At 52.8% G+C, this 15,000-nt stretch overlaps 1 protein-coding gene across 6 annotated transcripts in view; it reads left to right on the top strand.

Annotated features, from left to right (window-relative positions):
• The window catches only part of PBX3 (PBX homeobox 3), a 101,792-nt gene that overhangs the window by 81,000 nt on the left and 5,792 nt on the right, over positions 1 to 15,000 (top strand). For all 6 annotated transcript variants that reach the window (XM_053962069.1, XM_053962066.1, XM_053962068.1 and 3 more), the window contains 4 exons: positions 1,424 to 1,665; positions 5,613 to 5,803; positions 7,616 to 7,751; positions 14,148 to 14,313. In XM_053962069.1, coding sequence (XP_053818044.1) covers positions 1,424 to 1,665; positions 5,613 to 5,803; positions 7,616 to 7,751; positions 14,148 to 14,313 — 735 coding nt within the window. The remainder of the gene's footprint in view (positions 1 to 1,423; positions 1,666 to 5,612; positions 5,804 to 7,615; positions 7,752 to 14,147; positions 14,314 to 15,000) is intronic.

Raw genomic sequence — 15,000 nt, 5'->3', positions numbered from 1 at the left:
GCCCTGGGGGCCGCTCACTTACTGACTCAGGTTTACAGACAAGGGCTGGGGCTCTGGAATATTCATTTCAGTCTGGGTGGACCGTGTCGCTTTGGACGAAGCCCTCTCACTTTGGCCTGATGATGGAAGTACATGATGCAGAAATCACTGCAATTGTACCAAATTATTGTGCTGCAGGTTTTGGCTAGGCATCTGCATTTGGGAGCAGAGTGGGACTCTGATGGGATAGTGGGAGGGAGATGAGTTCCATGGTGAGAGCAGAAACGCAGCTGAGGAATAACAGCTGGAATAGAGCACGGTAAACATGGACTGAGAAAGGGTCCAGAAGCTAAAAGGAAAAACAACAGCCGAAATCATTGATGAGGAGGGAAGGAGAGCTTGAGTGGACTAAAACCAGGATGTTATTGAACGTGCTGACAGCAGAGCAGAGGAGGAGAATGACAAACAGGGGAACAACTCACCAAGGAAATCACCCCTGTGTATGGCACTGCGGGCCAGGAGGTGTGCCAAGGCAGTGGGGCCTGGCAGACGAGGGAATGAGGGATGGGTGCAGCGCTCCCTTGGCCAGGCACCACCACCCCTGCTGCTGCAGGGACTCCCAGGTGTGGCATCACCTTCCCTGGCTGCAGCATGGGTGGCCTGAGCCGTGCCAGGGCTGTCCCCAGCATGTGTGTGCCAGCTCAGGGACACGCCGGGACAATGTGTGGTATCATCAGCTTGTGCCTGTGGACCCCTGAACAGGCAACAGAAATAATTTAAAGAGATGATGAGACATTTTTATTATTCCCATGAAATTATATGGAATTACAGTTTTAAATGAAGGTGACAGGTTTAAAATGTGTATTTTAGAGCAAGATTAATACCTTGTGCTTTCTTGAGTTGGAAAGTTGGCCAGTGAGGGGTCATCTCCCACTGCGTGTCCTCTTTGAGACAGTCAGTGTGGAATCCTGTGCTTCCCCCCGAGTGCACGGAGCACATTGCTGGTGCCCAGGTCCATGCCTGGCAGCTGTGTGTTGCTGGCACATCTGGCACAGCCTACTGATGTGTTCCTGCTGTGTATGGGAGCAGAGAGGTCCTGTGGCACTGCCATCCCCCCATGGCACTGCTAGACTGTGTCTTATGGGGCTGGCTGCTGTGCTGGGGCTGTGCTGGGGCCAGGGCTGTGCCCGTGGGTGCTGGGGCAGGGCTGGGGCAGGGCTGGGGCAGGGCTGTGCCCATGGGTGCTGGGGCAGGGCTGGGGCTGTGCTCAGGCCAGGGCTGTGCCCGTGGGTGCTGGGGCAGGGCTGTGCCCATGGCCCAGGGCAGGCGGGTGTCACAGAGGGCTCGTGGCAGGCGGTCAGTGAGCGGGCAGCGAGCGGGCAGTGGCTGGGCAGATGCAGAAGTACTGACTGTGTTTTCTCTTGTTCTCTCTTTTCTGCCCAAGGTTTGAGCATCCGAGGAGCCCAGGAGGAAGACCCTCCCGATCCTCAGCTAATGAGACTAGACAATATGCTTCTGGCAGAAGGAGTCTCAGGTCCGGAGAAAGGTGGGGGATCGGCGGCAGCAGCTGCAGCCGCAGCAGCCTCTGGAGGGTCTTCAGATAACTCTATTGAACACTCAGATTACAGAGCCAAATTGACCCAGATCAGACAAATCTATCACACAGAGCTGGAGAAATATGAACAGGTCAGACATCAGCCTCTCAGTTGTTCGTGTACCTGACACTGCTCTCCTCTGCTTGCCAGTGCCCACCACTGCCCACTCTGGACCACAACCCTTCCTCCCCTTCCCCACGCCTCAGCCCGTAGAGAGCCACGATGGGAGTCTGTCGGGCTCCAAGGAGCTGCTGGCTGGAGCCAGGACGCATGTCTTGCATGCCTGAGTGTTTTCTGTTGTCTGTAACTGCACAAGAGCAGCACCCAAACCCGTGTTTCTCCCCTTTGCCCAGCCCATAGAAGGCAGAGATGAGGAGAGATGTCTGTCACTCAGTGCCATCCTCTGCCCTGATGAGGTCTCACACAGCTGGGTCTGGCAAGCTGGGGAGCACAGGCAGACAAGGGCTGCACTGGCCGTCTCAGCCCACAGGCTCCTGGAGCAGGTGGCAGGAGACTGGCACCAGACTTGGCCACGGCAGGTCAGCTGGAGCAGGTTGGAAGACAGTGGGCAGTCAGGCGTCAGCAGAGCACCTGGCCCAGGCTTTGGGACAGGAAAATCCTGGTTCAGGCAGATGCCAGCACAGTGTCTTTGTTTGGAGTGAAGAGCATGCTGCAGAGACCTGTAGGTTTGTGTTCACCACTGGGACCTGGTGACCCAACACACTGGCCATGCTGCTGGCACTGGGAACGTTTGCCACATGCTGCCAGGTGCCTCAGGTGCCAGTGACACTGCCTTGTCTGTGCTGTCTCTTTCACTGTGTTGTTCAAGTGCAGAACAAATAACTGAGCAATCACCTGCCAGGGTCTTTGTGGAAATCTGCTGTTCTCCCCTGACCCCGCAGGGCCCCAGCAGTCCTGGCTGGAGCCCTGAGCCCTCCTCGCCCCGCCGGGTGCAGCCTAGCGTTGGGTTGGGGGTGGCTGTGGCATTAACGTGCCTCACACAGGCACAGCACACAGGCTGCAGGCAGATCTGGGCCAGAGAGGCGGCAGCTCGGTGCTTGCAGCTGCTTCCTGGCAAACATCCTTGGACTTTAATAAGTTTAATGACGTGGGGGAAGCAGGAGCATTTTTTGCCCTGTAGCTCCATTTACAAAGGTTTCGGCTGAAATGTCACAGCCATTCGTCCACACCACAGGAAATTTTGGAGGATGCTCAAATGCTGCTGGAGCGGGAGAGAGAGGTAGAGCTGAGGATGAGACATGCATGCTTCCCCATGGATCCTGACACCCAGCCACATCTGCTCAACAGACATATGATGATTTCCCCAGCCTGGCAGCAAACTGTCTCCTGCTGGTTTGTCTCACTGCAGTGCCCGAGGGGCAGCCAGGGCTTGGCATCTCAGCCTCTGGCGCCACAGGTTCTGGGAGGCAGGACCCTCCTGCAGCAGGGAGCCCGTGCCGGGCACCTGCCCGCGCCGCAGAGCTGCTCCTGCCATCCTGCCCGGCGCGGGCACTCCCGCCGTCCCACGGCAGCAGGAACCAGAGCGCCTTCCTGGAGACGCTTTCCAGGCAGAGTTTGATCCTGATATTTGTTGCCAGTCAGGGGAATGCACTCAGGAAAGAAAAAAAAAAAAAGGGAAAGAGAAATGGAAAGTGTGTCACGCCATCACCCAGCGCTCCCTCGCCGGGCGCCGGGAGAAATGGCCACGCACAGGCAGCGCCTTCCATAATTTACAGCTCCTATAACAGAGATGACATATTGAAAGCTATCTGCTGTAATTACACTGAAATACATTTTTTGCTGTAGGCAAAAGTACTGTAAGGGTCCCAGGCCTCCTGGAGCAGCTGGGAACCCACTTCCCAAGTTCACAGATGTCTCCTGAATTCACCCCGAATTGGGGTGAGGTGTGGCAGCTCAGAAGCCACCACCAGCCTCACAGAGCACTGGCTGCCACCTTGCCCCTCAACATTGTTTTGGGCCATTTCCTCTCTTTTTCCTGTGCACTTGTGATGAAGCACTGAGGCAGCAGGAGCATCCCTGCTCCTCCAAGGTTTCTGAGCAGGTTAACAAGGCCATCACTTATAACCTGACATTATTAATAATGTCTTGGGCACCAAGCAGAGGCCTGAAAAATAGTCCTGGAAAAGGGATCAAGTAGCTTGGACGCTATAAATAAACAAGAGAAACAAGACAAAGCATCAGAGTCTTCTGAGCTTCCTCCCACTGTGCTGTGTGAGGCAGCTCTGCAGAGGGGAGGTGCTGGTGGGAGATGAATTAAACCCAGGCTCTCCAAGCAGTTGTAGCCAAACCAAGTCTCATCAGGCAAGTTAAGTAAAGTCAGGGAAAGGTTTTTGCTTCTTGAAAGCAAGACAATAATTTTTGCTTTTCAAAGTCCAGTTTTTGATACTAAATCTCTTATAGAAAAGACATACCTGAAAATATTTCTAAGGCAACAGTTGCCAATTTTATTGTACTTTAAAATTGAATTCCTGGGATCTGAAAAGAAGGAGGCTTGTGGCAAACCGTGTGCCTGGAACATCCATCCAGTGCCAAATTCTTGGGTTCAGCTGTATTTTGGAACTATCAGAGCTGCTGCCTGATCTCAGGGGGAGAGCTGCTGCAGTTTGGTGCCCGTGTCCCCTTCCCTTCTGTGCAACATGTCCCGGGTGAGCCAAAGCTGGTGTCATCGGTCCTGCCGCCGGTCAGAGGGCTGGACCTGAACTTCCGCATGCTCAGGTTGTGCCCTGATGATGGAAAGGATGTGCCGGTGGGAAGTGAGGGTGAGAAATGCCCAACTCCTTCACCTGGTGCCCGGGGAGCCCTGGCAAAGGTGGGGCTGGCGGGTGCTGGGACGAGCAGCGGGCTCGGCGCCCTCGGCGAGCGAAGGGCTCTGCACCAGGGCTCGTGAGCGCTGCCTCCAACGGGTGCTGCGAGGATGTAAATTAGCCTGTAATTTACTTTCAGTAGTGTAAAGAAAAAAAATCACTTTGCCTGAAGTGTATGCATCTTTCTTAAGGGTGTACCCAGATTTTAATTATCTAAATGTAAATACTTAACGAATTTTACTTAGAGTAATGAGCTAAAGTGCACACTACATAAATGAGATGTTCTAATTAATCATGTATGAACTACTGGTTTAAAGAAAAGCTATGTGAATTCTGCGAATGTTGGGCTATTGCCAAATTGCTAATCAGCATTTGCATTCATAGATGGCTTCACTTAATAAGTTGTGAGACGTTCAGCAAATGTTATAGGAAATTATGAGGTTTTAGATGCATAAACTTTTCACTTTTAACTCCTTCCATCACATAATCTATTGAAATGTTGGAGAATCCTTGAAAATGTGGTTGTCAGACATATTAGGTACATATTTTGCAGCCTGGCTTTAGAGGGAAGAGGGGAGCTAGCAGAGTTTCTGTCAGGCTCCAGCCTGCAAAGGGAAGTCAGGAGGGCAGGATGTGTGGAGGGGGCTCCTGGTGATGGCTCAGTCTGAAGTTTACATCAGCATGTCACAGACTGGGAGTGCTAATCCGGGGCTCCCCGTGCCCTCCCTCAGTGCCTCGGCCGCACACGTGGGCCAGGCTGGGGCACAGTGTCACTGACCCCCCCAGACAGGGACACACGGTGCCTCAGAAAGGTCTCAGGTCCCTCGGTGCTGCAGGGGGTACTGAGGCACAGGGCTCGGGGCATTGCCCCCCTGGCTGTGAGGTGTGCGGGGCCCCATTCCCACCCTGCCCCTGCCTGCAGCTGGAACGGGGGCTGCTCCGACTGCTCCTCTGGGCGGGGGGCCGGCTGGGAATGGGGAAAGGGATGAGCACAGTGGGAGCAGGGCCCTGGTCACGGCTCCCCTGACTGCCCCAGGACAGCTGCAGGTCTCCTGGACAGGGTGGGATCCTGTGGCCACACGCATGTGGAGGGGACAGGGCCATGTGAGGCGTCCCCCAGCCCCCAGTGCTGCCTTCCCCCAACAGCCAGGTCGGAGCTTGTGTCCTTGTGGGACAGCACAAACCCACGTCTGAGCCTCTTCTTCCTCCACAGGCATGTAATGAATTTACCACTCATGTAATGAACCTCCTCAGAGAACAGAGCCGGACACGTCCCATTTCTCCCAAGGAGATTGAAAGGATGGTGGGCATCATTCATCGAAAATTCAGCTCCATCCAGATGCAGCTCAAACAAAGCACTTGTGAAGCAGTGATGATTTTAAGATCAAGGTTCCTTGATGCCAGGTAAGGCAGAGGCAAGTGCCCCTGTCTCTTTTTGGGGGGAAGCAGTAATTTCTGGGCAGCCCAGGAGAGCATGGCCATACTGGCAGTGGTGTCCCATGTCAGCAGGGATGGGTGGGAGAGGTTGCTCTGTCCCAACAAAAGCCTTCATCCACAGCTGCTGTGGAAGAGAACCCCTGCAGAGTAGGCCTTCAGAAGCAACAAGGTCTTTTCTTCAAATTTTAGTGCAAAGACTGGGCTTGTTTTCCCCACCTTGGACACCTGCACCACTGTTGGAGCTCAACACCTGTCCCCAGGACCCACAGCGGCATCAGTGGGCTGCTTGCTCCACAAGCTGCCAGGAGGCAGGCAGACAGGGATTAGGAGGGGGGTTTAGGCACAGTCAGAATTGTTTTGAAGCCTGATGAGGTGGGATAGTGATCCCCAGCCCCATCCCCTTCGCAGGGCTCCTGTCTGCAGAGCGGGGCCCTGGCAGCTGCAGGGGCCCGGCAGAGCAGGAGCGGAGCCAGGCGGAACAGGGAGGAGCAGCAGGCGCCACACGGAGCCTCCCTCCTCCAGCAGCTCACACTTCACACCTGAAAGCTGTGAGGAGCTAAACAAGGCCAAAATAATGTTATTAACAAGGAGGTCACTGGCAGGTGTGGGAAATCAGGGTAATTGCAGGCAGTTGGAGGAGATGTCTATGGAGAGCTCCAGGAACGCAAAGGTAGAGCCTGCAGATGTACATTTTAAAGTGATTTCTTTTAAAAGGAAGAAGGTAAATAAGGCAAAATGAGCGGAAGCATAGTAATGAGATAAACAGAGCTCTAGGGAGGGAGCCTGCCTGCTCCAGGATGCAGTGCAGTTAGCAGCACCGTGATACTCGGCAAGAGAGCGCTGGGGATTGCGCTCGGCTGCCGGCTGGCCTGGGGCGCCGGCGGTGATTGCAACAGCCCTGGGGGAAGGAGCTCCAAGGAAATGTTCCACTGGAGCCTTCCAGAGGATGTTCTGCTAAAGGACAGCAGCCCTTGGCACGGAGGGATGGCGCTGCAGCTGAGCAGGTGCTGCCATCGTCACCCAGGTCGGCTGCCCCCGTGGCGAGGGCTGGAGGCTCCTGGGCCGGAGCACGTGTGGCTGCTCTCTGCAAGGCTCCGTGCTCCGGCCAGGTGACACCCCTGGGGGCTGTCCCGTGTCCCATGTGGGCCAGAGCCTGGGCCCCGTGCAGCCCGTGGCAGGAGGGGGCACAGATGGGTCTCGCTCACAAAGCCCTGGAATCCACTTGCTGTTGGAAGCCAATTAGCTCGGGGAGGCCATGTGAGGACACGTCAGCACGGCTGCCCCATCCTGTTGTACCATCCTCACCCCGGGGAGCTGTGCAGGGCCCCAGCTGACCTGTGCTGAAGGGAAGGAGGTCTGCCAGGCTGCTGCTGGCACACAGGGGCTGCGTGGCCGGGAGCTTTGGGCTGGGCTGTGTACCCTGCTGTGGAGGAGGCACAAGGGAGGCTGCTGGCTCAGCACCTGTCTCACCTTTTCTGCCACAGCACGTGAAGGTGGCCTGTGCTCCCATGGGATGAACCCTGTGGGGAGGTGGGGGTGTGAAGCCAGAGGCAGAGTCCAGAGCCCCCTGGGGCTGGGTGCAGGACGTGCTGTTGCTGCCTGCTGCTCCCTCCCATGGTGTCGGGGAGCCCAAAGGGATCAGGGTGCCAGGACAGCTCTGCTGTGTTGTTCTGTGCTGCAGCACGGGCTGTGAAACGAGGGCTGCTGCTCCTCATCCAGCCCTGCCAGGGACCTGCTGGCATCTGGAGGAACAGTGGTGTTTTCCTTTTCTCATTTCAGACGGAAAAGGCGTAACTTCAGTAAACAAGCCACAGAAATCTTGAACGAGTACTTTTACTCCCACCTCAGTAACCCCTACCCCAGTGAAGAAGCCAAAGAAGAGCTGGCAAAGAAATGCAGCATCACGGTATCACAGGTAAGCAGCAGGGAGGAGCCCCTGCACCCACGTGTGTCAATCTCCTGGTTCCCCTTGCAATGCTGGCACCTCCCTCCAGGCTCTGGGAGGTGGTTCCAGTGGAGGCAAGTACGGAGCTGGGCCTGCCCAAAGCACCTGTCACCCCTTCATATTTGTGTGTTGGCCATGAGGAGCTTTGCAGGGTGATGGGATGTGGCTGAGCTCTGCAGGAAAGGCTGCCTGCCTGTGGTGGCTGGGGCTGTGCTGGGGTACAAAGGCTCTGTGCACAGAGAAGAAGATAAAAATAAAAAGCAACAAGGTCTGCGCCCCACTTCACATCAGCCCTCCCTCTGCACAGCAGCGACGCTCCTGGCTGAGCCTTGCTCTGATCTGAATTCATTGCAACTGAGCAGGATTTCGGGGAAAGGATGGTTTATTGACAAATTTAGGATCTATCTTTATAGATCCGAATTTCTTTGATTGCTCAAAGTTGTTTTTCTAAGCCAGTCAGAAATTCAGCCTCTAGCTATGCTGAAGTGAGTGACACAAGTGACTCCTCTGTGGCAGAACTGCATGAGGCAGATTTGCTCCTTTTAGCACAGATAACAACTGTTAGTGTGAAGTTAATGCAAGAAACCCAGCACCTCCCCAGTCAGGAGTGTGCCATCGTTGGCTGCAGCTGCTTTCCCTGTGGGCCAAAGTACCTGTACAGCTCACACTGGTGTCCCGCAGCGGTGCTCAGGCTGATGACACCATCGAGTTTTCCTTCACCAGGCAGCTCAAAAAGCAAAACACCTCTTGGCATTCCATGTGTGTTTGCTAGAAACCCCAATTATTCTCACACAAATCTGGCTTGTGCAGCTTGGGGAAGAACTTGAGCTGGTGTGGCAGGGAAGTGCCCTGCAGCCTCCAAGTTCTCCAGCCCCTGCTCCTGTGCTGAGGGCCGGTGTGCTGGCTTCTCCCTGCTCCCTCAGCTCCCTTATCAATATTTCAGGTCCTTGAGAGGAATGGTGCCTGCGGCGCGTGTGTTAACTATTAATGATTGCAGGCTGCAGTATCGGCATTATTAGCAACGCAACCTTTAGCTTTATAATTAAGGCCTGAGTTGAGATTTACTTTATAGGCCTCCATTGAATGCATGAAAAATTCAGGCACCTTATTGAAGACTTTCAAATGAAAGTCTGCCCAGCTCCTCCAAATTTGGAATTGCTTGACATTGGCTGCACCCACAGCAGCAGCCCTGGCAGCACTGCCCCAGGACACGTGTGTGCCTTGCTGTCTCCTTGCCTGTGCCCTGGCACACAGCACATGCCCCACTCTGACTGGGGTGAAAGTGCCTGTGCTCGGTGCCAGGGGAAGGCACAGGCTGGGGAGGGAGGCAGTTTCTCCCAGTCCATTTGCAAATAGCTGTGGTGATGGGCAGGAAGTTTTTGAGGAAAATTCAGTGCACAGCTTGTTCCCTCTGACATTGCTCCTCCTTCGCCCTTAGCATCACACAAGCACTGCAGCCCCGTGGTGGCTGCTGCTCTCCTGTGCCCTCAGGCATCCCTGCGGCTGCTGGGTGTGCCTGGAACCAGCCAAACAGCCTGAGAGCACAGAGTGCCAGGGCACTGTGGTCTGCAGCCTTCATCTCGCTGCTGGTTTTAGTCCTGGCACGAAATGGTTTGTGGCAATTCCTTCAGTAAGTGGTGTCCAGAAATCTTCAAAGTGATCCAAGGCAGCCTGCTGTATGGTCAGGAGAGGCCATGCCATCCACACCAACTTAAACAAGCCAAAAGTTCTTCAGTTTTGGTTAATGTAGTTGGGCAGGATGACAGGGGGAAAGGCCCACCAGACCTGCTGAAGAGCTGTTCCCTCTGCACCCAGTGGTGAGTCCTGCCTGGCAGGGAGGGGCTCAGTGATTCCTTGGTGTGGACAGATAAAAAGACAGATCAAGATAAGGCTGAAGTGACTGTAGGAAATGAGACGGAACATTTGAGAAGCCATAACTGATTGCTTCTAGTGCTAATAGATCTGATTTCTTTCTTAATTGGTTGTTTGATAAGATTTAATGTATAGAATGAAATAAAAGGCAGGCAGATGGTCCAACAACCCAGCAGTGGCAGAGAGCCTGTGACAGGAATATAGGTTTGTCTTTTTAATATTTGATACAGACATGAATTAGTGGTTTCTTGAAGCCATTAGGCAGTCTGAGTGAGCAGTGGGAGTAGCTGCATTGTGCCCTCCATGGCACTGCATCCAGCAAGCTCAGCCTCGCTGGGTGACATTGCCAGCCTGGTCCGAGGGCAGTGCTGCCCAGCCAGCCTGGCACCAGGGATGCAGGGCTGGGCCCTTGGCACGGCTGGATCGTCGCTCCGGCAAGATGTTAAAAATTACTTGGAAAAAGTCGGGTTGATATGGTAGAGCCTGGAAATGGGGCCATGTATCATGTAACAGGAGAGGAGCATGTATGAGAGAGAGGGAGTGCCTGTGATCAGCTGGTTGCTTGAGTTCCTGATGGATCTGCTGTCACAGCCAGAGAGCATGAACACCATGGATATTGTAATCTTTGATTTCCAAAGGCACTTCCAGAGGCTGCATGGCAGTACTGCAGGGTTAGTTGGTATTTCCTAGGTCGAACTGGGCTGGAGGTGTCTTTCTTTTACTGAAAAGGGTGTGTATTTTTGAGGCCATGTAGCAGATGAGCTCTGAGCAGGCACCACAGAGCAGGCCCCCACACACTGCTCTGGTGACTGACAGCAGAACTCAGAGGATGCAATCCAGAACTCAGAGTGAATTGAGCAGTCATTGAAACCCTGGCAGGAGCAGCATCACAGGGGACAAGCAATGGCATCCGAGGAAGTGACTGAGCTGCACCTCGCTCAGGGCTTTCATGGAAGATCTCTAAGTGTGTGTATTTTCAGCCTTGACCAAGTGTCCCTTGGACCTTGCCGTGCCTGTCACCATGCCCCATTTACCTCCTGTGCTGCAAATACCCTGGAGGGCCAAAGAGCTGGAAAAATGAATAAATAACATTAAGGGATGGCTTTCCAAACTCTGGAGCTGTTGGCTCGTCTTTGATGAAGAGGCTTTGTCCTTTCCCTGGCTGAGCCAGGCTCCTCTGTAGCCTCTCCTAACAATGATCCCAAGTGTTTCTCTCTTGTACTGTCAGTACCTTGTACACGCTGGGGGCAGATTCATGGCAGAACATTTTCTCCCTCAAACACTTAATTAGTGAGTGTTTTGGGTCATCCTCCCCCCAGATTAAGCTGCTGACTGGAAATCCTGCTGCCATGGCACTTTACTGAGCTGCAAGGAAAATTGTCTCCCAGAATCGTTTCATTGCAGGTGGGAGATCGATGGTTTCAGTTTTGATATCGGTGTTTAAAATAATATGTAGAGAAGGTTTTTCAAGAAAAGCATAAAGACAAACTATTTATTAAGATGAACACCTCACACAATTTCATTTTTAAGAGTGCGGAAAAGGTAATTCTGGGGAAAAAAATGTCCTTAGCAGAGAACACTGTCGGCTGTAATTTAGAGCCACCCCATCAGCGCATGTTGGTTGGAGATAAACTGTATTGTCTGCTCTCCCCCACCATGGCTGCAAGGCTGATGTTTTATACTTTTGCAGATGAGCCTCTTTCAGGGTGTCACAAACAACCATCACTCCATCACACGGGCTGGAGAGAGGGCACAGCCAGTGCTGAGAGTGGGGCAGTGGAGTACAGCAATAACATTTTTCACTGCTTCAAACAAAAGAAGGATGTGGTTGACAAGGGAATATATTTAACATTGTTTTAAAGAAAGGATGCAGGAGCTGGTTTCCAGCACCCCTCTGGCCCCTGATGCTTCTGACTTTCTGTGAGCGGGTGGACAGGGAAAACCATGGATGGAGGGGCTCTTACCCCTGGATGTCATGTGGGAAGCAACAAAAAAAGCTGCAGCATAATCAAATAGTTCTGGAGGTAAAATTCCTGGGTTTAGATCACAGACTGTAACTGTGCAACATTGATTTTTAACATTTTCTGGTTTGTACCACGTTTTAGGTGTTGACTGTGTGCTACAAACATGAAAACACAGTGGAAAGATTTCCATGATCCATGAACCTGTATCTCCCTGATTCCAGCAGCGATGCTCTTGTGTCAGCTGCGTCTTTGCCGAATGAGCACTGATTTATCCCAGGAAATCACCCACTCCAGAGACACGAGGCAGGCCTGCCCCATCCCAAATCCCACATTAGGCATCTTGATGATTTCAGTAATAATTTATTGTCTTTTTATTTAACGTTGCAATTAACATGATAAATCAGTGCAACAGTATTGTTTGAAATGTAATATACAATTAAGCCCAATTAATTAATTGGCCTTCAATGATCAGGAGGAGAAAGATGTTCATTGTTTTTTTTATATGAAGAGATAGTTTGTTTTAATGAAAAATGTGTTGTGAGGCAGCTCACAATGGAGACAACTTCCATGTTTAGGGTGAGCATGGGGCTGGGTGAGGAGCTGGGTCCCGGTGCTGAGAGGGGAGCCCAGCACCTGCACCCCGGTCTTCCCTGGGACCACGGAGTGCCAGCAGCACAAGCCAGGTGAGGTGTGCTCCAGGTGGGCAGGGATCCTAAATCCTGCTTGGTACAGCCTGCTGGAGCAGTGCCCTGGCCCTGTCCTGGCCAGGTCCAGCTGTCCGTGTCAGCCATGCTCGCCCAGCTGCAGCTGCAGCCCCCGGGTGTCCCCGGGTGTCCCCGGGTGTCCCTGGATGTCCCTGGGTGTCCCCGGGTGTCCCTGGGTGTCCCCAAGCTGCTCCCCAAGCTCCCCGGGCTGGGGCACGCTCTGCCCTGCCCTGTGTGCCACGGGAGCACAGAGGGTCCTGGGGCAGAGGGGACGGGGGCAGTGACTGTGGCACCCCCGGGCTCCTCTGGCAGCCCCGGCGCCGCGCCTCAGTCTGAGGAAGAGTTTAACATTTCTGGATATTCATTTAGATGTGGTGTGCGGGTTAAACATAACGTACGAGCACTGCTCCTCTCATTGCTTCCAATTAAACCTTGCTTGTTAGTTTAACCTCTAGGTAATCCCATCAAACAATTGATGTCAAGGAAACACTGCCCACAGTGGCTCTGGATGAGTGGCCATTAATTTTAATTGCCTTGATATTAAAGATTAAGAAGTATTGGGACTAGCAGAATGGAAACGATCTGATGTCAAGCAAATCCACTCGTTGAGGCTTCCCCAGGCTGCTGGTGATATTAAAATTTTACTGTGAGAATTAAATAAACCTTTATTAGTGATGGCTGTTGTTTGATTGGTCCAGGGGCGTGCATAAACAGAGGGGTCTCGTGCACATCCGTGGACAATACGGTTGATGTGCAGAGATTCCTCAATTATGATACTGTTAATAAAGCATAATCTGATTGTACACAATAATTATTTGCTGGGTTTCATTAATGTATTATTGCTTCTCTGACTGACAAGGTGATATTAAGTGCAATATATAGAATATGGTGGAGTATTATCAGGGGAGCAGGATGTATAAGGTGCCTTCCATATTACTAGTAAAGGCCAGAGGTTTTCCATTAATTGTGGTTAAACAAAAGCTGTGCTGCATCAAATACAGCAGGATTTTACTCCTGCCTCAGCAGGATCCTGAACTGGGTGCTGTGACAGGACCCCAGCCTCTGCCATGCCCTCTGGATGCCTGGTAACCACTGGGCTGTCACTGGTCCCTGCCCCTTTACCACTGGAACTGTTCTTTTATTGTCTCTGCTGTGTTGGCCATTGTCCATGTTCCAAACTGGGTTTGTTATTTAGGAGCTCTGTTACAGCAGCTGAAGTTAAACAAAGCCCCTAAGCAAGATGGTACAAACTTCCCTGAGCGGCTCCAGGCGTGACCCCTGTGTGGGTTAATAGCCGGTGCCCTGGGAGGCACCTTGGCTTCAGTACAGCATCTTCAAAGGGACATGACAAAGTGACTTTTCAACCATTATTGATTTATATGATTCCTTTCATTTTCAGCCAACCAAACACGATTCTGTGAGTGGGCTGCCAAGGTTGTTCCAGCCCAAAAATAAAGAACAATTGCTCTCACTGCCCGCTCGCCCTCAGTCAACCGGACCTTGGTCCCCCCTGAGCAGCTTTCTGGGACTTGCACCAGTTTTGTTGACAAATGGCCCATGGTGGTAGGGGACAATGCTGTGGTACAGCAAGCTCTGGGATACGTGCAGTCATCAGTCACTTGTTATGCCTCAGTTTGCCAAGAGAGCAGCAGAGCCAGGTCAGCTCAGCTCCATGGTGACGATTAACTGATCCGGGTTAGCGCGCAGTTACCTGGAGCAGGTACGGGTTGTGTTTCTGGCATCTCAGAATGACATCTCAAAGGGATCCTGCTTTGCCCAGCCAAGCACTTCGTGTCCTTCACCCTTCCCACCTCTCTCCATTGCAGGTGTCCAACTGGTTTGGCAATAAGAGAATCAGGTACAAGAAGAACATCGGGAAGTTCCAGGAGGAAGCCAATCTCTATGCGGCAAAGACGGCCGTGACCGCAGCGCACGCCGTGGCCGCGGCTGTCCAGAACAACCAGACCAACTCCCCCACCACACCAAACTCTGGTACGTACCCGCCTGCTGCGTTCCGGCCTCCTGGAGGGCCCGACGGCGCCCTAGCGAGCTCGGGCGGGATGAGGAGGAGGATGCAGCTCCTTAGCAGTGCCAGTCACGGCACAGGGAGTAGTCCTGAGCCCAGGGATGGCCAGGTTGGCCACGAGGGCCGAGCCCTGCTGTGGGTGGCCCCGGCTGCTCCACAGCCAAGCTCCCACAGCCGTGGGAGAGCAGAGTGGGGCCCATGTAATTCCCGCAGCGGTAACGGTGCCTGGCTCTGCCTTCTGGCACCTTTGCTTCTCTAGTACTTTAAGCTTTTTCTTATTCACTGAAAAGAATGTAAAATGGGGCAGAGGTCCAAGTCTGGTTTTGTAGAACTGTTACATTTATTGTTAAGATAACAACAAAATAGAGGAATATTTTAGCATGCTCTAATTAGAGTTTAAACTCTGGATGGCTTGAAATGGAGTCAATGTTATAAATGGAAATCTAAGGATGGAACTTTAATTTGGAGTTACTCTGTGACATGTTCTGCTACAGGTCTCGCTGGTGTGCTGATGACATTTTGCAAGTCTGAGCACTGCAGTAGTCAGGGGTGTGTGAGGGGTTGTTGCTTTTTTGGGCTCCAGGGGCAAAGGTTGCCACAAGCACAAACACTCTTTGCAGTCAAGTTTTGCTGTGACTTAGTTGTGGACAACT

The sequence above is a fragment of the Vidua chalybeata genome, chromosome 21 (genome assembly GCF_026979565.1).
Source record: "Vidua chalybeata isolate OUT-0048 chromosome 21, bVidCha1 merged haplotype, whole genome shotgun sequence".
Taxonomy (NCBI): Eukaryota; Metazoa; Chordata; class Aves; order Passeriformes; family Viduidae; genus Vidua; species Vidua chalybeata.
This window is presented reverse-complemented; position numbering and strand designations above follow the sequence as displayed.